The sequence below is a fragment of the Hippopotamus amphibius genome, chromosome X (assembly GCF_030028045.1).
Source record: "Hippopotamus amphibius kiboko isolate mHipAmp2 chromosome X, mHipAmp2.hap2, whole genome shotgun sequence".
In the NCBI taxonomy this organism is placed as follows: domain Eukaryota; kingdom Metazoa; phylum Chordata; class Mammalia; order Artiodactyla; family Hippopotamidae; genus Hippopotamus; species Hippopotamus amphibius.
Window position 1 is genome coordinate 47618119 of NC_080203.1, and position 23662 is coordinate 47641780.

General features: G+C 44.6%; 1 protein-coding gene across 1 annotated transcript in view; it reads right to left on the reverse strand.

Annotated features, from left to right (window-relative positions):
• The window catches only part of DRP2 (dystrophin related protein 2), a 43620-nt gene that overhangs the window by 14502 nt on the left and 5456 nt on the right, over positions 1 to 23662 (reverse strand). Inside the window, exons 7-18 of the mRNA XM_057718381.1 lie at positions 15949 to 16136; positions 11654 to 11817; positions 9954 to 10110; positions 8441 to 8561; positions 6535 to 6803; positions 5990 to 6136; positions 5458 to 5536; positions 3666 to 3726; positions 3284 to 3345; positions 1799 to 1873; positions 666 to 867; positions 358 to 443 (exon numbers count right to left, since the gene is read on the reverse strand). Coding sequence (XP_057574364.1) covers positions 358 to 443; positions 666 to 867; positions 1799 to 1873; positions 3284 to 3345; positions 3666 to 3726; positions 5458 to 5536; positions 5990 to 6136; positions 6535 to 6803; positions 8441 to 8561; positions 9954 to 10110; positions 11654 to 11817; positions 15949 to 16065 — 1540 coding nt within the window. The 5' untranslated portion in view covers positions 16066 to 16136. The remainder of the gene's footprint in view (positions 1 to 357; positions 444 to 665; positions 868 to 1798; positions 1874 to 3283; positions 3346 to 3665; positions 3727 to 5457; positions 5537 to 5989; positions 6137 to 6534; positions 6804 to 8440; positions 8562 to 9953; positions 10111 to 11653; positions 11818 to 15948; positions 16137 to 23662) is intronic.

The window sequence follows — 23662 nt, forward strand, 5'->3', positions numbered from 1 at the left end:
TGACATGGTTTGAGCTTCAGATTGGGAGAGGGCTAAGCCTGATAGGCCACAGGGAAATGGAACTAGAAAGTCCAGGTCATGGGTATCCCAGGATCCCAACTCAGATCCCCATCAAGTAATTACACCAGATCAGAAGAAACCAATGCCCTTGGAGTAACAGTGGGATAATAACGGGCCTTACACCCATATTGGCCTTTGGCTCTTGTGGATTCTTTGCAATAGCCTGGACCAGGAAGCATTACAAGTAGCCCTCTGCTGAGTCATAAGACTGATCTTCTGCTTATCTTGGACTTTTCTTCCTCCCGCCACATCTATCCCTCCACCCAATTCTACTCCAGACTTTGGAGCTGTACTCACACTGCAGTTTTTCCTTGACTTCTGTGCCACACAGGCATGCAATGCCAGTCTTAAAGGACAATGCCCGCATTTTTCCACTGCGACCACTAGGTTTAAAAGAAGAGACAGAGAACATGAATATCTGTAAAGGGTTAACATCTTGGCAGTCGTTTCCCTCACAGGGTTGATCCCGGTAGGGCTCTGTGCCAGCCATGCCCCAAGCTGAGCTGAGTCCAAGTCCACCAAGGGAACAACCCCTTCCCACCATGCCCACTCCAGATGTCCCACTGAATTTCATCCTGGAGGCTGCCAGGGCTGCAAGCCCTTACCTATCAAAAACATTGAGGAGCCAGTTGAGGCTCATGTCCACACAGAGTGGTACGTTGACCAGGATACCTCTTTCCTCCTCCAGCCGTTCATATAAGGCAGTCAGGCAGTGAATGACCTCCACCACATCCATCACATGCTCACTGGCTTGCAGATCATGCTCACTGAAGATCTCTAGGGCTGTGGTTAAAGTTACCAGGTCCACTGGGAAGGAAAGGAGAGAAGGAGAAAGTATAGCCAAAAGTAGAACCCCAGGGACTAGACAGGGAGATATGGCCACCAGCATCACCAAATCGGACTTATTCTCTAGACTAACCATTTGTAAGAAGGCAACAAATTTGCCCTTTACCAAGGCCCTCAACCCAAGTAGGAAGAAGGCAGCAGAAGGCCCCCTAAATTAACCCCAAATGTTTCTATACCCAAAAGTTCCTTGACATCAGCTTCAAGAAGATGGTGGGATTTGGGTAAACTCCCAGGGGTCAAATACTATTTTTTTTAAGTTTCTCTGTTTTTACACGCATTTCAACTGCAAATAGATTGGTCTGTGAACCTTGTTCTGAAAACCTAGACACTGGTTATGAAGTCTCAAGTACCTGGGTAAATGTGACGTACCTCAGGAGGATTTTTAAATTACCCTCAATGCTGGAATCAGCCTAGCCAGATACACCTAGTCCAGGAAGACTGAATGGACAGTGTCTCAGAGAAAAGACAGAAGGCACATTATATCTGCAGCCATGCTGTCCCCTAACCACTGGCATTTGCTTCAACAGTTCTGCTGCTATATCCAGTAACCCCAAGATGGTGAAAGAACACAAGCCTCCAGTGGCTCCAAACCATTTTCTGGGATACTTCTTGCCATAAAACACTTGCTTGATTATCCATGTTGGGCAGGGAAGAAGGGACAAGGAAGAGGATAGCCTTGGGTTCATCTGGAAACAAGTCTTGGGGTTGGGGAAAATAGATGGGCCCTGGAAAGATCAGGTGTCCACAGCCAGCATAGCCCAGCCTTTGGAGAGTCCCCAAAAAGCCAATCAGCAACCCTGGCCAAAGTGGGATGAAAGTGGGAAACAGCCAACAGATGAGGAAGAGTAGGAGTGGGATGAAGGCCATAAGGGAAGTGTGATGGGAGACTTACAGCGCAGTGCCTTCTGTACTCTGCGTAGTTTCATGGCAGTGCGGTAAGCTGAGAACTTAATGTTGTTCAGATCAGCTGCAAAGAATGGAAAGAGACCCCCTCAGATCAGGGAAATGCAAATTAAAATCACAACAAGATACCATGTTACACCTGCCATATTGGCAAAAAATAGAAGTCTGAAAGTAGCAAGTGTCAGCAAAGATGTGGATCAATGAGAATTGCTGGCGGAAGTGTAAACTGATACAATCACATTGGAAAACAACTTGGTATTACCTAGTAAAATTAAACATTCATATATCCTACAACCCAGCCAGCTGTATATCCTAGAGCGGTGATTTTCACATTTTTTTGACCAAGCAGCACTGTTCTTGTTAGCTCCAAAGTAGAAATAACCCAAATATCCATCAACAGCAGAATGGAAGAGGAAACTGTGGTATATACAATGGAACACTCCACGGCGTGAAAATGAATGAACTATAGTCACATGCATCAACATGGATAAAATTTACAACAAAATAGTGAGTCTCTCTTAACAGTGAAAGATAAGACACATGAGAGTCACACTCATCATAGGCTGGATAGTGTCTTTCAAAGCAGATCTAGTACATATCTATAAGCATAATTCCCTAATGTGATGATAAATTGTTCAGGGGGAGTATAGAGCTTCCAGTTGAGGGAGGTGCAGAGGGGAAAGGAAGGAAGGTACTGGAAAAAGGACAAGGACTCACTTCCACTCTCACCTGCTTGTTGAATGGGATTCCCTTCTATTCTTTTTTTAATTTATTTTTTTATTGACATAACATTGGTTTATAACATTGTATGTTTCATGTGCACAACATTTTATTTCTACTTCTGTATACACTATAGCATGCTCACCACCCAAAATTTAACTTCCTTCTGTCACCATACAGTTAATCCCTTTTACCTATTTCTCCTTCTCCCTACCCCTTCCTCTCTGGTAACTACTATTCTGTTCTCAGTGTCTATGTGTTTTTGTTTAGTTTGTTCATTTATTCTGTTTGTCTGTTTTTATATTCCACATATGAGTGGAATCATATGGTATTTGTCTTGCTCCACCTGACTTATGTCACTCAGCATAATATCCTCAAGGTCCATCCATGTTGTCACAAGTGGCAGGATTTCATCTTTTTTTATGGCTGAGTACTGCTCTACCGTGTGTGTGTGTGATCCAGTTATCCCACTTCTGAGTATTTACTCAAAGAATATAAAAACACTAATTCAAAAAGATATATGAACTCCTATGTTCATCACAGCACTGTTTACAACAGCCAAGACATAAAAACAACCTAAGTGCCTATCAACAGATGAATTAATAAAGAGGATATGGTGCATATACACACACATGCACGTACATGTGCACGCGTGCACACACACACACACACAGGAATACTACTCCCTTATATTCTCATAGGACAAAGGCAACTGTGTAGATCTCCACCCTACACAGGAACCTTGAATTCTTACCTAGGGTTTGGTATAACTCGGTCATCTTGGGATGGTCCCAGCACGTGGTCTGAGCCTGGTGGCTACAAACAAAAGCATCAATAGCGCCAGGGTCCATACCACCCCCCACACCCCCCCACACACATGCGTGCACCCAGCAGCGATAGATTGGATGCAAGTAGCAGCAGGATCTGAGGATGAACCCTGAAGATCCCAAAGCACAAGGGTTCACCTTTACCCAGGTAAAATCTTGAGCTCTTGAGATGAGTAGGAGGAAAAACTGCACTGGATGGAGAAATCCCAACAGATAAGGAAGGGGTGAGAGGGATAGGTAGGAAAAAAGACAGGCAAGGGAGGGAGTGGGCAGGTGACTGACCCATTTCTGATTCAGATGGTTACTCACTTGATGTAGTAGGGAACTTTATTGGGTGAAATTGCTCTTTCCCAGGGAACCTGAACAGAGGCTGGTGAGGGAGAAGAGAAAGAGAAAGAAATGGCCACTAACGCTCTTCAGGCCCCTGGTTACTCCCCTGCTCTATCCTCCCGAAGAAGTAGTTAAGCCCCAAAGGGGATGCCTGACTCTCATTGCCAGCTCTTAACAGTCCCTGAGCACGGGGCAAACACTTCTTATGAACACACTTCTCTCCCTGATGTTAGGGTGAGGGAAGGAGAAGAAGTTGTCACAGATACCCTCACATGCCAGAGACACAAGAAGGGCATGAACAGATGGCCTTGGCCACCCCGACAATCTTTTCCTTGAGCAGGCTGCCATTTTATCCATTCAGAAGAAGGCAGCTGGTGTGTTGCTGTGAATATGAAGTGGACCCTGCTTTCCTCATGGGGCTCAAAGCCCTTCCCAAGAAGGTCAAACTTCTCAGTCCTGCAGCACAATGGGGAATGGGACTGCCCACTCCTCTCTGGCGAGGAGCTCTGGAAAAGGATGCCTTTCTCTGCTCCACGTCTTTAACTTGCAGATGTTCCAGGAGAGGCTCAGTCACCTGGCCAACTTCCTCCTTGTGGTTTCCCTGGGTACGAGAGCCCTCCGCAGGTATATCTGCATGCCAGTGATTATAATTCGATAGTTCTAATCACCACTAACATTGGTTGAGGTCAATGTGCCAGATAGTCTGGTGAATGCTCTGTCTGCATATCTAATTTTCACATCTGTACATTCCCACCATCTCCACTGCTGCCACCCTGATCTGGGTCACCATCATCCTTCATCTAGATTATTGCAATATGCATCCTAACAGGTCTCCCTCCTCCCACTCTTGCCCCACAACACTCTGCTGAAACATAAGTCAGATCATGTCATTCCTCTGCTCAAATACCTGCAATGGTTCTCCATTCCATCCAGAATAAAATCCCAAGTCCTTACCATAGCGCTTCATGCTCTGGTCTCCTGCTCTCATTCTGACCTCCTGTTCTCCCCCTTCGTCACTCACTTCTACACTTGCCTCCTTGCTGTTCCTCAGGTATGCCCCTGCCTTAACGTCCTGGAAGGTGTTGTTCCCTCTGCCCGGTCTGCTCTTCCCTAAGATATCCACATGGCTTATTCCCTCATCTCCTTGAGGTTTCCACTCAGTTGCCACGCTCTTAGTGATGCCTTTCCCAACTACCCTGCTTAAAATTGCAATGCCTCCCCCATTGAGTCCAGCACTCCCTAATTCACGTCTTCTCTGCTTTACTTTTTTTCCATAGCACTTGTTACCAATTGACCGTATATATATTTTACTTATTAGCTTATGGTCTGGCTTCCTTCAGTAGAATGTAAGCTCTCCAAGGACTTTTGTCTGTTTTGTTCACTGATGTAGCCCCAGTGCCTAGAACAGTACCTGGCCCACAGTAGGCCATCAATAAATATTGTTGGAACAATAAAGTCATTTAATTCCCATGACTCTATCAGCTAGGTAATATTTTCCCTCTTTTTACATATGGTAAAATTGAGGTTCAGAAAGTTTAAGCTATTTTTTTTCAAGTTTGCACAGCTACAAAGTCGAGGAGCCATGACTCAGATCCAGGTCTCTCTGACTCAAGAGCCTGTCCTTTCAGCCACTACCCTACACTGCTTTATCCCACTGCTTCTTAGATGCCAAGGTACACTGGGCTTCCACCAGGCCCCCAAGGGACAGCAGTAGACTCCCTTGGAAGGTGGCTGAGGTTCTACCAAGTGAAGTCCAGTATGTCTCACATACAGGAGAGGAAGTGCTGTGACCCAGGCCCAAAGTCCCGGTGGGCATCCTGGAGCTGCTTAAGTCTCTCACCAACTGACACCTATGGAAAGAACATGCAGGAAGTCAGTGGACTCATTCCAGATATCCAGGGTAGGATTTCCAGGTGCCTCCGGCAAGCTTTGTGAATCCCCTCAGAGGCTGCCTCTTCTCCAGTTCCAGATCCTCCCTCCATTCACCCAAATCCTAGCCCTGTCATGGCATTCCCAGGGGTCAGAGAAGAGCATCCCTAATTCCAGGGCACAATCACTCTTCACCTGCCCCTGTCTACTCTAAGTGCCCAAATGTAGACAGGCCCCTCTCAGACCATTTTAATCACTTCCTGCAGTTTAGAGGTTGAGAAGCCTGTTTCCTGGCCCCAAATTCTCCACAGCTCTTTTCCCACATAGATCCCATTTCAATGCCCCTTCACTTCCTTTGGGCCTGGAGAAGTTCCCCACCAAGCCTAGTTATACTGAGCCTTTTCCCCATGGCTCACTCCAGGCTTCTCTTTTACCTGTAGCTGTTTCCACCGGATGTTGATCTGCTCCAGGGCCCGGGAGTTCTCCATTGACAAGTGCACATCAGAAATGGCAAGTTGATGGGCCAGATCATTCACCAACTTCACTCCATCTTTCATGGGGGAGAATTCTTCTTTGAATAGCTATAGAACCAGGACCCAAGTCCCACAGCAGGTAGACAGTAGGAAAGAGGAACCATTAGTCATTCACCTCAACTCATTCCTCTTTATGCAGAGCTTTTGTTTTAATAGCTCAACCTCGGTGGTTGCCTATTAAGACAACCAGACTAATTGTGGGGGAGGGGCATTGTCCTTCTCCTCTTCCATTTCTACTCTTCAGAGAACACCAGGGAAAGAGAAGACAGTAGAAGGACAGAGGAGACTTCAGCTAAACCAGCCCCCAAACCCAGCATAGAAACTGGGAGAGACTCTGTTGAGGTCCAGGGCAACAATGGAGCCTCAGTAGCAGGAACACTCTCAGGGTTTAGGAGAAGCGTCTGGTCTTGGGGGTGGACTGTAGCCAGGGGAGGGGGCCTGCATACCTTAAGAGCCTGGATGTGCTCAGGAAGTGAATCAATGAAGAGATCCCCAATGGGTTCCCAAGTGGCTCGGACTCCCTCGGCCTGGGTCAGAGTTGCACTTAATTCCTCCATTGCCCCTTGGATCTCCAACAGCTGCTCCAGAGTCCGCTCAATGTGGCGGTGCTGGTCCATGCAGCGGGCTGTCAGCTTCTCCCATAGTTCACTGGCCACCGTTGCCTGCTTCCACACAAAGCGACTAAGATTCTGGATCCGCTGTCTGGGAGAGGTATCTGCAAGGGCAGGCACAAAGTCAGGTCAGGCCAGGCAAGGGTAGCCCAAGGAAAGACAGACAATAGCCTTTTGTAAAACGTGTGTGTGTGTGTGTGTGTGTGTGTGTGTGTGTGTGTGTGTGTGTGTGTGTGTGTGTGTGTGCATGTCTGTGTGTATATATTCATACACACACAAATACATATTTTTTCATGGTTGAGCTCCTTTTGTAGATTCAGATTTTTAAAAATTAAAATTTTTATTTTGAGTTCATTGTAGATTCACAAGCAGTTATAAGAAATAATACAGAGATCTCATGTACCATTTAGCCAGTTTCCCCAAATAGTAACATCTTGCAAAACTATAGTATTATATCACAACCAGGATATTGACATTGACACAACCCACCAATTTTGTTTAGAGTTCTTCAGTTTTACTTGTACACATTTGTGTGCATGCATGGGTGTGTGTGTGTGCACATGTGTGTTTTGTTCTATGTGATTTTATCATATGTGTAGGTTCATGGATCCACCACCACAGTCAAGAGCCCATACTGGTGTTTTCCACTTAGTATATCACGAGGATTTCCTCATATTCTTAAAAAATGGGCAAGGTAAAGAGTCAATAAAATATTTAAGAGGCGCAGTGAGACAAATCATCCAGAGTCCTATTCACATGACCTTGGAATGTGATTTTGCATTAGTGTTTGCTGCCCACTTCCTTCCAAATAAGGGAGGTATTTTATGAAGACCCAATAGAGGAGAGGTTGGTATAATTTGCCCAGCCTTTCCACCTAGGCTCCCAAATTGTAAGTTTCCTCTTCCTCCCTCAGACCTCCTCTCAGAAGTAGATTCAGAGCCCCCAAACCCCAGACTGATTGGAATTGTCCTGCTCTCTTGAGCTTATTCTATCTGAGGCTCATTGGACAGTAAATTGAGTACTAGTTAGCACTCAGTAGAAGGGGATCAAGGTAAACTGAGAGGGTCAACAGCATTGACAAAGGGTTGCATTAATGAAGGGTCCTTCCAGGCTATACATAACCAATCTCAGAGGATTTCTGGAAAAGAGGGCTTACTGGGCCACCACTCAGACCTGAGCACCACGGACCCCACCCTGCTGCCTTATTTAAACCTAGACCTACAGTGACCCACTCTATTGACGAAAGGGGGGCAGAACTCACAAGAATCAGAATCAAAGAGCCACAATCTGTTTTCTTTTCAAATGCCGTCACCAAACTTTTTAGATTTTTTTGAAAGGTTTTTAAATTTTCATGTTGATTAGAGCAGTGCCACATGCCTCTCTATGTTGGAATAAATCAGCATGTTTTTAAAGGACATACTACTACTTCTATTTACTGAGTTATTTAAATGCATTTGAGTCTTTTGGGTTTGTTTTTTTTTTTTCATGCCTTATTAGATGGCCACAGAGATGGCTCCAGAAAGCCACATACAGCTTTGGGCTACACGTTCATCTCCCTGGCTCCAGGCTCTGTTCTGTTTGCTTCTTCTTATAGGGTGAATCTTGTTCCTTCCCAACTTTAGACTCCTAGGAGAAAATTATCCTCCTAGGTAACAGCTGAGAAAATGAGTTTGGGGAGGGCAGGAAGGTGTTTAATGGTTCACAGCTCAAGAAGAAGATGAAAGAGAGGAAGACCACTCACCTTTGCTTTCAGAACGAGGCTCCTCTAATTCATCAAATGGGTGCTGGGACAGGAAGGCCTGAGCTGACTCCAGCACAGAGTAGATATAGGGGCCCCGAGACTTGACATCTTCCATAAAGGCCTGTGAAGTTTAGCACCATGGTCAATGGGGAAGGAAAGTCTTTCAATTGTTTTGAATTCCATCCTGCAATTGACAGTCTTTCTTCTCCTCAGTGCAACTTGATCCTTTGGCATTATCCTGTATCTTTGGGCTCAGACTAAAAGAGGAGCAGTCTTCTCTATAGGCAGAAGAATAACTCTGACACTGGAAGGTCTATTTACTCTGCAACGGGTCTGTCTATGCCACAAGGTAGAGAAAAATATGGGGATTTGGATCTAGGAAGTTTGGTTCTCTGGAAGAATCAGAAAGTCCTCTGTAAGGGGCTTAGCAAAATCAAAGCCAGGATGGGCAAGATTTATATTAAAATTTCAATTAAATTTTTGTTGAAATATACACTAAGAAGAGTACACAAATCAAAAGTGTACAGCTCAATGAATTTCTATAGAGTGATTCAATATCTGTAACCAGTACTGAGATAAAGAAACAGAACTTCACCAGCATCCTGGAAGGCCCCCTCATGACTCCTTCCAGTCACTCTCTCATCCTCCCCTCCCCCAAGGTAACCACTATGCTGACTTGTAACACCGCTGATTAGTTTTGCCCACTTTTGAACTTCATATAAATGGAATCAGACAGTATGTATTCTTTTTTTGTATTTGGCTCTTTTTTCACTCAACATATTGTCTTTAAGATACATCCATACCGTGGCACACATTTATAGTTTGTTTATTTTCTTGTTGTATGGTATTCCATTCTGTATCATTTTTTTACATTGAGATATAAATGACATATAACACTGCATAAGTTTAAGGTGCACAATATACTGATTTGATACATTTATATAATATGATTGCTGTTAGCTAACACCTCTGTCACATCACATAATTATCATTTCTTCCAATGCATCCTGTATTCATTTTAAGAAACGTTATTTTCTGATTATAGAGGTAATATATGTCAAAGAAATCTTAGAAATTTCAGAAAAGTATGAAGAAGAAAATTAAACAAAACTCTAATTTCATCACTTGGATATAACCATTGAGAAGATGCTGATATAGTTCCTTCTTCCATTTGTATGTATGACATATCAATTTTTATAGGATTGAGATCCATCTGTATACAGTTTTGTATCCTGTGTTTTTTCACTTAATATTATATTATGTTCATTTTCCCATGTCCCCATTAAAAATAAGGGCAGAATTTTAAGGGAGGCCAATATTTGATGGGAAGAATAGAGGGAAAAATTTGACTTATTCTCTGGAGTGCTATCCACAGACAAGGAGGACTGTACACAGCTTCCTGTGACTTTCAGCATCCAAGCAGAGACTGGGCATCCATCTGTCAGGATGCTGCAGAAGAGACCCCTTCCTGGCGGAGAGGCTGCACACCATGGTCTCTATAACTCTAACCTACCGCGTGCGTCTCCTTCTCCTGTTGCACCAGGGCCACATCCCCTTGTAGGGGCAGCTGAGCTGACAATTCCTCATCCTTTTGGCTGAGCCAGTCAATAATCTCTTGGAGAGGGAGCTGAAGCTTTCCACTGTGATCTGAGAAGGCCTCTAGGCGGGCGCTGCACACAATGGTAAAACAATGATTTTCAATCCTCTTGTTAAGTTGCAAAACATTTTTTCCTCAACAAATACGTATGTGGAATCTTAATATACAAACAGATGAAAGAGGTGCTGCTCTGGTCAAAGTAGGAAGAGGCCCGGAGCCCTCCCTCTGACCCACCTACAAAGACTCCCAAGGCAGCTCCACAGGGAATGTGCTGGTAGATGTCAGTTAATTCAGTTGTGTGCCCAGCATCAGGTTGGGGAGGGTAGCAAACTGAGCAAGGGCATTAGAGGTGACAGCTGTCTGGGTGCCCTCTTGTCCTGGAGGAACTCAAGTCATGCCAAACTGCTCATCCTCAGAGGCTTCTTAGAGGCTGCCCTCTGAGCAGGAGTGGATGCAGTAGGTGGAAAGGGTGCGCCAGATGGTCGAGTGGGCACGTACATGTGTGAGGCTGCATACAAATACAAGCAGCCCAGGGGTTCCAAAGGATGAGGGCAACACAGGCTAGAAGTTTGACATATGGAAGGAGGAAAATGCATACCACATAATCATCTCTGTTTGCCTTCCCCCAGAAATGAGCCATGAGCTGAGGTCCAGATGGTAGGAAGCCAGAGGCCATCCCAGGCTGTGTGCAACCATTGAGCCCATTTCCCTTAAAACAGGGGTAACTAGTCATTGCGTCCCTACCACCTGGGCCAAGCCTTTTACCTAAATTTTTGCTTCCACTAATTCTCAGAGCAACCTTGTGAGGCAGGCACTGCTATTGCTCAGAGAGGTTAAGTAATTTGCCCAAGGTCACACAGTTAAGTCATTGGTACAGTGATGATTTGAACTTAGGTTTGTCCAATTTCGGAGCCTGCATTCTTTCAACTTCTCAATACTCCTCATCCCCACCAGAACCCACCAGAAGCCAGGAGTTTGGTCTTTGATGATAGGGAGTAGAGAGGAAAAGTGTGTGTGTGGGAGGGGGGAGGGGTTATAGAGAAGGATAGAGGAAAGAGGAACAACTGATATAGAAATTGCCTTCAGGATCTTAGTTTGGGAGGAATGGGTGGGTGACAAGCAATGGATGGGAATACAGGGATAAAAAGATGGAAAAGAGAGCAGATGAGATCTACCAAGATGGAGGACACTTATGAAGGAAGAGGGGGAGGCAGTAACCATATCCTCCATTTATACATCAGCGCTTTTAAGTTCAGAAAGCATTTTCATATCTTATGAAAATCCTCACTACAACACTGGGAGACAGTTAGGACAACTATTATTCCTCTACTCATTTTTTTTCTTAAAAAAATCCAAACAAATGGAAGCTAAAATTCAGAGTTTACTCAAACCAATTATCCAAGGTGACACAGCTACATAAGACTGAGGCTCAAATCCAAGTCTCCTGACTTCTGACCCAGTGTTCTTCCCCCAGTGCCAGAGAAGGAAAAGGAGGAGAAACAGAGGGTGAGGCTGACAAGAAGGCTGAGAAAAGGATGATGAATTACAGCAGCAAGAGGAGCCCAACTGTCTCAGCCAACTCCCTAAAGCCCCTGTTTTGAGAGGTCAGGCCTTACCGGAGGTTGTGCGACTTCTTTTTTATTTCATTCCAACACAGATTCATGGCTGGTAGTTCCAGGGGTCCAGCGGCACCAACAGACCCGTTGAATAGCTTTGGGCTTAGGCAGGGCACCCCAGCACCATCGTGAGGAGGTGCAGGGGTGGTGGCAGCAGCTCTAACCTGGACAGAAACACAGACACCTCTGTGATCCTGGAGTGTGCCACGCCCGGGTCTGTGCCAAGCCATGCATGGGACAAGTGTGAACAGAGGGAGAGAAGGGCTGGTTCTGGGGTGTGTTCGGGGGTGGGGGATGAGAGAAAGGAAGACTCCGTGGCTCTGTTCATGGCAGTGTCCTCTCTTGGTACAGGTCGGTCACTTTTAACTGCTGGCTCCTATTATTATCACTCTTGTTGAAAATTTTGCCAGGACTACTGCCCGGATAGGACCCTGGAAGTACTGGTGTTAGGTAAGAAAGGCCCAGAATTGCCCAGATACTGGCGACCATGGCATTCAAGGTGAGCTGTAGCTCATACTTCTGTGTCCCACAGTTTAGCCAACCTTCTAGAAAAGAAAGCTGAAGGGCTGTCGCACAAAGTTCCAGAGAGAGAGAGAGAGAGAGAGGAGAGAGACCAGCCAGAGAGAGCCATCAATAGTAGATGTCCTACTTCCAAGTGAATATGCCTTGGTGCCCCCTCTCCCTCTTCCCCGCTCACATTTCCCACCACAGTCAGGAAGGCCGGAAAGAGTCCTAAAGAGCACTGTTGATTTTGAGTCCTGATCTCCAAAGGACTCTGACCACAGTCAACAGCTAAGAGAACCAGCCGTGGAGCCCGTCAAAATCTTACCTTGGGCCCTCGAGCTCAGAGCCTGTCATTTGCTCACCCTGTGGGGTATTATGGGGTTTGGGAGAATGGGGGTTGTGCCAAATAGCCCTTCAGAAATTAGCTACCTCCAGCACAGTGCCAGATTTGACCAACCAGGGGCAGAATGGGGTGGCGGGCAGGGGAGTGTGGAGCAGAAATCTCAGCCTCGGGAAACCCACCTGCCTGCCTGCCTGTCTACCAGCTTGCCTTCTGTGGAAAGCACATGGTCCTGCTGGTGGCTGAGCTTCCTCTAGTCTCCCCTTCCCCCCAAACCATACTTCTTCCCCACACAGGACTCTCCAGGAAGTTGGGAAACCAATCATCCTATTAAAGCCACAGCTTGAAATGCTTAACACATAATAGGTGCTTAATAAATATCTGTTGATAAAATTAATGATGCCCAACCTATAGAATAAAAAATATTCAAGATTGAAAAAAAAAACAAACCCACAACTCGTAGCATCACACTAAAGGAGAAGTGGGAGAGCAGCCAGGCTCTGGCGCAAAGCTCTGAAGTCAGTTACCCTGTGTCCCCGGGAGCGAACCCTACCTGTGCCGCCTGGGGACCCAGTTGCAGGATTGGGCAGCCCCATGATGATCCCTCCGCACAAATCTGGACCCAGTGCCTGGTGAGCCAAAGGCAGAGTCCCCACAGGCTCTGAGCAGGCTCCCTCAGGGAGGGTGGGCAGAGCTGAGCCAGGCCAGGGGGTGGGATCTGTCGCCCTGTTTGTTTACTGACCCCCCAGGAATCCAGAGGGGGCGGCTATGTCAGGACTCCAGACGGTGAATCAGGGCTTTGTCCCTGGGGAATTCCAGCTCACTCCCAACTGGGCCCGCCACACCGGGGCCAGGAGGGCCCTCCCCGGCTGGCAAGGATGGTGAGAGTCGGACTGAGCATTCCATGGTGCTAAGGAGGGGCACTCAGAGGGGAGCTTCTGTTGATTTATGTTCCCTTTCCCTGGAAGACACAAAGAACTCACTCTGCCTCCAGGTACCCCCCTGCCTCCCCTGAGGTGGAGGAAAGGATCAGACGCTTTGGTGACATAACTCTGGTAAGCAATTTCCCCAAGGCTTGGCAGGACAACGAGCTTGGGGATAAGCCTGGTCCTTGACTAAGTAAGTGTGCTCAGAGGCAGGGAGGGATGTGTGTGGCACACCTGGGGACAGAGCCAGGGATGGCAGGGTTGGGAAAGTGGGCAGCAGATGACTGATCCAAGCCCACAGTGAAAATGATGGGGTGCTCTGCCCTGCCTCTGGGAGGACAGGAGGCAGAGCCTACTCCCCACAGACCTCCCCCTGCACTGTAAGGCCAGGGGGAGATGCGTGGTCTATGGGCATCCCCCCAGACTTCTGCAGGGTGGGGAGAGGGCAAGATGGAACCCAGCAGCTCCATGCAGGGATCCAGTGCCAGGGAAGCTCCTGTGCCCTGCCTGTGCTGTCCTGGGCCACTGGCCTGAGGGGCAGGGCCCCTTCTGGAGGTGGCCAATCTTCTCCTTTTCCAGCAGACTTGCCTGGGGAAAGGTTAACATTCCCGAGCTGGGCCCCCACCCCTCAGCACTGAGGGAAAACACTTCGTTTTGACCAAAAAGGGTTCTGTTCCCATCCTCATTTATCTCCCACAGAGTCTTCTGGGCTTTCCACAGTTCCACATTGTTTCCATGCTGAGGCCCACCTACAGGAATAGTTAGAGCAGCTGCCTGACCCTTTCTGGGGGTCTGGGATGGAGCCACGTGGGGTGGATGGGGGATGGCAGGGGACGGCAGGCCAAGAGCAAGGAGTGGCTCTAGCTCTGGGTTGCAGCTTGGCTTACGCTGGGATAATTGGTCCCAAGTCAGTCTCACACAGTCCCCTGAACTGGGAAATGCCCCAAAGTTAGAAACAGCCTCTTCTGATCCAGCCACAACTGTCCTGGTTCTGACAGAAGCACCCACGATGAGCTGGGCTCCACCCATGTTAGCCTTCATTCCCTCCAGGCTTCTCCTTAGTTTCCTAACCCTCCATTTGGCTCCCTTACTATTGCTCCATCACCCTGTTCTCCCCTCGGAGTTCCCCCTAATAATCACAAGTACCCTCTAGCAGAGCCAGGCACACAATAGCAAATAACGAATAATCATTGTTTTCTCTCCCTATGAATAACCTTCTACTTCTGCTTTTGTGGCCAAGATGTTTACTTCCCACTTCCCATAGGGTTTTCTCCTTATCTCTTGAAACTTTAAGACAAAGTCAGAGCCATAGAGAAGGAAGAGAAGAAACTAGACAGTGCAGAGGACAGGGCTTGGTCTCACCATCCTCAGTCACAAAATGAAGCCCTCAGGTCCCGCTGCCTAGGTGGTAAAGCTTGAAGGGGATGGGCAATGAGCAGGGCAAGGTTTCTGGAAGGATCCATGCTTCTCAATCCCTCAACCCTATGAAAGTCCCACTCTGGGGAAAGGCTAGGTGCGCAAGGGGACTCTAAGTTGACAATGGTTTTGAAGATATGTCACAAGCAGCAAATTCTCTCTGGCTAGAAATATGAAAACAGCTCGGGAGAACCTGGATCTTATGCCTCTCTGGACCTTGACTTTCCCTAATTATTCTCCCCCAAATGGGCTCCCCAGCACTACATTCTCCATCCCTGCCACCTTTATCTCTCTCTTCCTCCTCCCTGTATATTCAGCTGCTGTTTGCACCCGCAGTAGTGACACAGCACCGCAGCCCATCTGTGAGATACTAAGAAACATAGTACTTTCACACACTCCCATGGCCTCTGGACCCCAAAGCATCGTAGGGCAAGCCAAAGTATGCTTATACTTCTCCCTTGTCTGGTCAACTTTCCCTTGGACCTCCTCCTTCACTGTCAGGAGAGGGGGCTGCCCTCTTGGGATTACCGCCTCTCTCACATACTCTGCCCCCCTAGCAATGTACGCAGGCAGGCACACACAGCACCACCACTCCACTTCTAGGGGAGGAGAGAGAGAGAGAGGAGAGGCCAGTATGAAGCTCAGGGGATCCTTAGTGGGGTTAACCCAGGAGCTGTGAGTAAGACTAGGGACTTGAGAAGAAGAGCCAATGGAAGGAGAGAGAATATTCTGCAGGTGCGGAATATGAGGTAAGCCAAAGAGAAATCAAGACAAAGGAAGGTCCTGTCTTGTCCTAGGCTATGCCCTGAAGGGTCATGCTCTTCTGGGACCTCCCTTGGGTCCATGGGAGTTAACATGAAACCAGCCCCCTCAGCCACTGTGGGCCCTTTGGCTTGTCCAGCTCAACACACATCCTTTGCCCCATGTTCCCCATAAAAGGCATCATGAGTGACAGGGATGGGCCAGAGGAGGCACTGAGCTATCCAAGGGGTTTCATATGCATGGAGAATACCCCTGAGCCTTAGGAAGCATGGATACCCACAAGAACACACACAGATCCTGTGTCCACCCTGTCTCCACAGGTCTTTCTTTTGCTCTTGGCCTCTTACCTGAGGCTGGGGGCAGGTGCTTCGAAGGCTGCTGCTGTGATTGATGTCGTCAGCTGCCTGCCACTCATGACATCGTGGGAGGGTGTAAGGGCATCCCTGCATGACCATAGGTTGCATCAGAACCGAGGCTCATGGGGGGGGGGGGGGAGATGAGAACAGGCAGTGCACCAATCGTTGAGCATAAGCACCTGGAAGAGTAACAAGGAGAAATTTAGAGTCAAGATCTAGACAAGGTCTGTGAATCCATCACTTACCTAGAGATGCCTTGACCAGTTATATAAATAAGTATTCAAATTTTACTGACCTACCCAATAGTTTTTCCCCGGCTATCACGTACCATAAAAAACTCAATTTAACTATTGATCAAGGAAGTATTTATTGTTTCTCTATTGCGTTTTGTGCTAGAGACACAAAGATGATATGCTGTCTGAGATCTCACTTCCTGGGGATGGGGTGTGGGAGTTGGAGGAAGGCAGACATGTAAGCTGATAATGATAATAAAACACTTATGTGGCAAATGCTATAATCGAGGTTTGACCAGAACGCTAGGGGAGCACAGAGTGGGGAAAAACTAACTTTACTTGAGAATGTGCAGAGATTTCAGAAAAACTGCATTTGAGATGAGTCTTAAAGGATGAGTAGATATTTGCCTGTGCAGAGAAGGGGAGAAAGGAAGAAATGCATTCCCAGCAGAGGGACCCACCTGTGCAAAGATGGATATCACCAAAAAAGCACAGCATGTTCAGAAAACAGTAAGTTCAGTATGGCTGAAGTTTGGGAGGCACAAAGATAAAAAAAACACAGTGCCTGTCCCTGAGGAGTTCACACGTAGAGAGAACAGACATAGGGAAAATCAAGCTATAAAGTGTTACTTGCCTTAATAGTAGAGGTATTTATGGGATGGAATGAAGGGATGGATGAGGTGAGTTCTACCTGGTCATGTCAGGAAAATTCTCCTTAAAGGAAACATACTTGAGGTGAGTCATGAAAGAGAAATTGGATTGCCATTAAGCATAGAAGATAAAACAAAAAAGAACACCCCAAACAGCACAAAAGTAAAATGTATGGTGTGACCAGAGTACAAGGTAGGTGCCTTGTGGGGAGCAGCAGATGAGGCTGTGGCCAGATTGGGTCATTCCTTGAATGATAAGAAGAGGATTCTAAGGCTTTATCTTATAGACAATAGGGAGGCATTGAAGATTTTAAGCAGGGGAGTGATACGACCGATTTGCATTTTAGAAAGAGCCCTCTGGCTACCTTGTGGAGTGATTGTCTCAGGGGAAGAACCCATCGAGAAGCTGTCAAAATAGGCAGGCAGTTGCAGTGAGGAGAGAGCAGAGAACATGGCTTTGAGATACATTGAAGAGGTAAAACACATTGGGCTCGGTGATCACTTGGATGTGAAGGGTGAGAAAGATGAAGGAGTCAAAGTTTTTTTAATTTGGGAGCTGAGTGGATAATGTTGCCAACAGCAGGAGAGGAAAGGAGAAGAAACAGATTTGGTGTGGTAGGGGGGAGAGGGCAGTGTTCCGTAATAAGCTATTCTTGAGACATGTTCAGCTTTCAATGTCAAGAGCTAAGCTAAGCTAAGACATGAGTGCAAAAGTTAAATGCACAAACCAATTGACAGTTTAGTGAATATACAGAAGTGTGATGAGGATCGGTGGCTAAGACAATGCTTGCCGATGATAAAAGTGATATCTTTTAGTGCTGGGCAAAGATGTGCAAACTTTGATCCAACAGGCAGGAAGTGAACATCTTTGATTCCTGATGCTGAGGATTAAATAGCCACCATTTTTAGTCTCTATTTCAGTGGTTCCCAGCATTTTAGGTATAAGAGCCCCTTCTTAAAATAAAAAAAAATCTCACTTCACCCACTCACACCCACATAGTAGCTGTACTTTTAGTACTTACAGAGTGAGAAAAACACTTATACATTTAAAGATCTGTGGACTCCTTGTATTAAGTACCCTTCTCTCATCCTCATAGATCCATGGTCCAAAGATTGGGGACTATTACAGATCATGAAGGTGCAAGAATTTATGGTCTGAAGGACATTTTATTGTAGTCAAAGTCCCTAGAGATCACACAGCTACATCGTTCCTCATCCCCAAAGAGATTCCCCCAAAGAATGGTTGAAAAGATGGCTCCCCTCTGATCAAACACTGACATAAAAGAAATAATCACTCAGGGCTTCCTAGGTGGTGCAGTGGTTAAGAATCCGCCTGCCAATGCAGGGGACACGGGTTCGATCCCTGCTCCAGGAAGATCCCACATGCCGCGGAGCAACTAAGCCCATGCACCACAACTATTGAGCCTGCGCTTTAGAGCCCGTGAGCCACAACTATTCAGCCCGTGTGCTGCAACTACTGAAGCCCATGCACCTAGAGCCCGTGCTCCGCAACAAGAGAAGCCACCGCGTTGAGGAGCCCGTGCACCACAACGAAGGGTAGCCCCCACTCATCGCAACTAAAAGAAAGCCAGCGCACAGCAAAAAAGATCCAACACAGCCAATAAAATTAATTAATTAATTAATTAATTTTAAAAAAGAAATAATCACTCAGATAAAAAAATGAAGTACTGCTATGGACATATTGTAAATATGAAGGCCACAAAAGTCTAGCTTTCAGACCTCTTTTTATATTAACATTTTTTAAGTTTGTGCTGATTATGCAAGTAATACATGTTCTTTATAGAAAAACTGGAAAATACAGAAAATCATAACTGAAAATAAAAATAACCTATAATACTACTATGCAGAGATAGCCATTACTAACAGGTATGAATCCTTACAGTAGTTTTTCTGTGAAAGATACATGCTTACACTTTGGAAATAAAATTGCCATCATATTATTTATATATTAATCATATATGTAATTTTATATCATGCTTTTTTCATTTGCCATTTATATCTTGATCAGTTTAGAATTTCACTAACTATTCCTCTAAAACATGATTTCTAATGGCTGCACAGCTGATAGAGTGCTATGGTCACGGCCATGGGCTTTGGCATCAGACAGACTGAGGGTCAAACCCACACTATTCAACCTATTAGCAGTGTGGCTTGGGACAAGTTAACCTATCTGAGCTTCAGTGTCTTCATCTGTAAAATGGGGATGACTACCCTCATAGACTTGTTCTAATGATTAAAACTAATAATGTATTTAAGTAACTTAGCACAGTGTCTGGCAATAGTATACAGTTCAATAAATGTTAGTTGCAATCATTGTTGAATACTATTCCATAGAATGGATATACCATAATTTACTTTAACAATTAAACATGTCACACTGCAATGAACAGCCTTGTGCATATTTGTGATTCTTTCCTTAGGATAATTTTTTAGAAGGGAGAATTCCTGGATCAAAGGGCATGAACCAAGTTCAGACTTGTAATACATACTTCTAAATTGCCCTAGGAAAAATGTTAGATCACTTTATACTACCCCCAGAAATGTATGAGAGAGCCAGTTTCCCAGCACACTTGTTGTCAGTGAGTATTCTTATTTTTAAAATATCTTTGCCAATTTTGTAAGTGAAGATGGCATCTTGAGGATTACTTTGTATTTCCTTAATTGCTAGAAATGCTTAATTTCTCCTTACATTTTCAGTGGCCAGTTGTATTTCTTCTTTCATAAACTATCTCTTTTTCTCTTTTTAGGTTCATCTCTCTACAGATGAAATTCCTTCCTTCTTATTCTCCTTTACTGACCTGATGTCAGTTTGAGGCCTCACAAAACAAAAATAAAACAAATCCAGGAATCAGACAATTCAGACCTTCTAATCCCAATGCAGGCAGAAAAGGAATAAACTCTTTCTGGTCCTAGCATGATTATCCTCTGCTATTTTCAGACTTTGCCAATGACTGTGACCTCAAGTCATTTCACCTATCTAGACCTTGGTTTGCTAACCCATAAAATGTTAATGTTTAACAGTTGCCACACATCAAAATGCTAGCATTTCCTGTATTTGTATAGCATGCTTTTGTGGCCTGCTGTACTCTTTCTTGATCCTTAGGGGACCTGGTAAGGTTGGCCTAGCCAGATTTATGATTTCATCTGACAGATGAAGATGCTGAGACACAAGTGAGCCTGAACCTCCTGACTCCTGGCCAGTGCTCTTTGTTCTACATAAAGATTCTTCTGTCCGCCTCTTTATTTATCTCCAGTCTGTCCCAATTACTACCTGTGCATAATGATTCTCTTCCTATTCCTCCTTTTAACTTGTAGAGGCTGTGAGGAATTGGAGATGAATCTGACTTGGTCCCCAAACGGTCACGTATGGGAAACAAGACATATAAACAAAAAAAGTATCACTTAAGAGAGAAATGATTCATACCTTATATGGGACACAGAAATCATGCTATGAGAGGTCACAGAGAAGGAACTGTTCACTTCAAGTTGGAGGGATTTAGGATGTATTTATGGAAGAGATGTTTTTGAGCTAAGGTGAGAGAGACGATGTGGATGCATGAAGTAGTGTGGAGGATGCTTTCGGGGTAGAACTAATTCATCTGTGCTCTCCCCTAGGGATCCAGCTAAATACCAAGCTATAGATTTTTTCCCACTAGGAATACTCTTTTCCTAGTTCTCAAAGCCATACACAAGCCTTTCCAGGAGGATTCAAGGGGGAGACATTGTTTAACTTGGGCAAAGATAAAAGCTTTAAATACATGTGGGGAATACCAGGATTTCAACATGAAAGCAAGATTATTGGCTTGTTCAAAATGATATTGTCACCATGAGGTGAGAAGCTGGGATTTATATCCAGGCAAGTGTGTCCCAGAATACAAGTTCTTCACTGCTACACTATTCTGCCTCTGTAAATTCTAGAACCCAGGCTCTGAGGCACTGTGGTCACTGACACTTAGCATATAGAGAAGATTATTGGCTATGGGCCACCAGGTGGGAGCCCAAGGGCTGACTAGACATACCACTACCCAGGCAAAGACACAAGCAATTAAGAACAGACAGGATGCAGTGGGTCTGGGGGTATCATCCAGCTGGCAAATCCACAGAGCATTTAAATGACCTTCCCAGGACATCTGGGAAGTAAAATGCTGGTCAACTCTCCTAGTCTGACCTCAGAGCTTCCCCAGTGTCTTAGAGCTCAGTAAATATTTTTTGAAGGAATAAATAAGCTCTTTCCACCTATAAAATGGAGAAATTTAGGAACCTATCCTACAGAAATACTTGCAGAAGTGGACGAGGGCGTCTGCGGCAGTATTGGTTGCAATAGCAAAACTGCAATCGACTCAAATGTCCATCAACAAGGAACTGGTTAAGTGGACTGTATCGGAGAAGCGGCACAGCATGACAGTGAAGGGCGTGGGCTCTGAGCCAGCACACTCAGGTTTGCATCCTGGTTCTGAGACCTAACAGCACAGGCTTGGACAAGCTCCCTGACTTCATGCTTCAGTCCCTGCAACTGTAAAACAGGGATAATGAAAAGATGTACTTTGTAACCTTATTGTAAGGAGTTAATTCATAGTTTCTGACATCTAGTAAGTACTCAAATCTTTTCTGTTATTGCAGCCACTCACGCCATGGAATATTAAATAGCTGTTAAAAAGAAAGGGGTAGATCTGTACTCACTGATTTGAACAGATGCTGAAGATATATATTTCAGGTTAAAAAAATGTGTCAGAACGAATATGTCTGGTATAACTCCAATTTTGTAAAAAACCTTATTCTTTCCATGTATGCATAGAAAGAAAGCCTACAAGGATACACAAAACTGTCCAGACATATTGCTTCTGGAAAGTTGTATGAAGGAGACTCTCATGTTGACCTTATACACTTTGCGTGTGGGTATATATATATATATATATATATATGTAATTTTTTTACAGCAAGCATTTATTATTCTTGGAAGAAAATAAATAGGGAAGACTTCTAAATCATGAGAGGCTCGGGAAAGAACAGGGCAGTGAAAAGAAGACCCCCTTCCTTGAGCTATAGATTCCTCTCTCCAATCCAAGGTGACACTGCATGATGGCCCTCCCTCTCACAGCACTGCCTTTCTACCTGACAGCATGGCACAAAGAGACGAGACACACATTTCATTCGTACCAAACCTTGTTATGTGTTCCTAAAATAATTCCTGCAATGTAGCCAAAAACCAAGGCTCTGCTTCAGATGCTCTCACTTAATGAATAAATCATGGGAATGCAGATTGTCAAGCTGGTAGGGACCTTAGAGATTATCTAAGCAAACCCCCTCATTTACAAACGGAAACAATGAAATGTGTTCCTGAGAAGGTAGCTGTCAAGTAATTTTGAGAAATAAAATTTCTTTTCCAATGGAAAAAAATCAGAGATGCATCCTCATGAGGAGAATGTTATTGTAAGAACCAATTAATAAACTTATGGTTACGAAGTTACTTATGGGGCGGAGGGATAAATTGGGAGTTGGAATTAACATATACACACTGCTATATATAAAGCAGATGACCAACAAGGACCTATTGTATAGCACAGGGAACTATACTCAATATCTTATAATAAACCATAATGGAAAAGAATATGAAAAAAGTGTGTGTGTAACTGAATCACTATGCTGTACACCTGAAACTAACAACATTGTCAACTATACTCCAATAAAAAAAAGTAAAGAGAAAACCAAATGAAATAAAAGATATAGGAATTGGAAAGGAAAAAAAAGAACCAATTAATACAATACATCTAAAACCTTTATACACTGCTGGTCGGAGTATAAGTTAGTAAATCATTTTGGAGAGCAATCTGACAATATCTCCCAAAAGTGACAATTCTCATACCCTGTGATAGGACAGTTCCCTCCTAGATATACATCCAATAGCAACAGTCACATAAGAATATCTACACAGGAATGATCATAGTAGCCCTAATGGTGAGCCAAAAACTGGAAACAGCCTAAATGTCTATTAACTGCAGAATGGATAAATAAATCATGGCATATTCATTAAATGGAATGTTATACAATAGTGAAAAATGAATGAACTAGAGTCACATATCACAACATGGGTGAATTTCACAAATATAACATTGAATAGAAAAAACAAATTGGAGAATACATACCATTGATATACATTTTTAAAACATATAAAGCAGTGGCATATGCTGCTTAAAGACACACACATATGTAGTAAAAGTGTAAATAAATGCATGAGAATAATAAATGCCAAATCCGGAAAGTGGTTACTTTGGAGGGAGAAAAGGAGGAAACTTTGATCACAAAAGGATAGACAGAAGGTTTCAAGTCTACTGGTGATGTTTTTTCTTATGCTAGGTAGTGGGTATCCTGATTTTCATTATATTATTCTTTATACCTCTTTGAATGTCTAAAAAATTTTCATAGCTCATTGTTTAAAAGAATATAACAAATCCCAGACTGAAATGGAAACTCAGAATTTTCAGATATAACAAAATAACTAAAGAAATGTATAAGATACAAACTTCTCATTCAAAATGGCAGGATTATTTCCTCAACCTGGTTCATTTTTCTGGGACTAGTTTCATGGGAGGGAACCTGCTAGAGGAGCAGCAGTTGGGCACAGGGGACTGAGAATTAGGAGATAAGGGTTCCACTCTCCCAGATACTCAAAAAGAACAATTTCATTAACCTCTCATTTTTCCACACTTTAAAACATGGTGTTGGATTAGATTATTTTTAAAGTTTTTTCCATATGCCAATTTCTTCCAGGACTTTTTTTTTTTTTTTTTTTTTTTTTTTTTT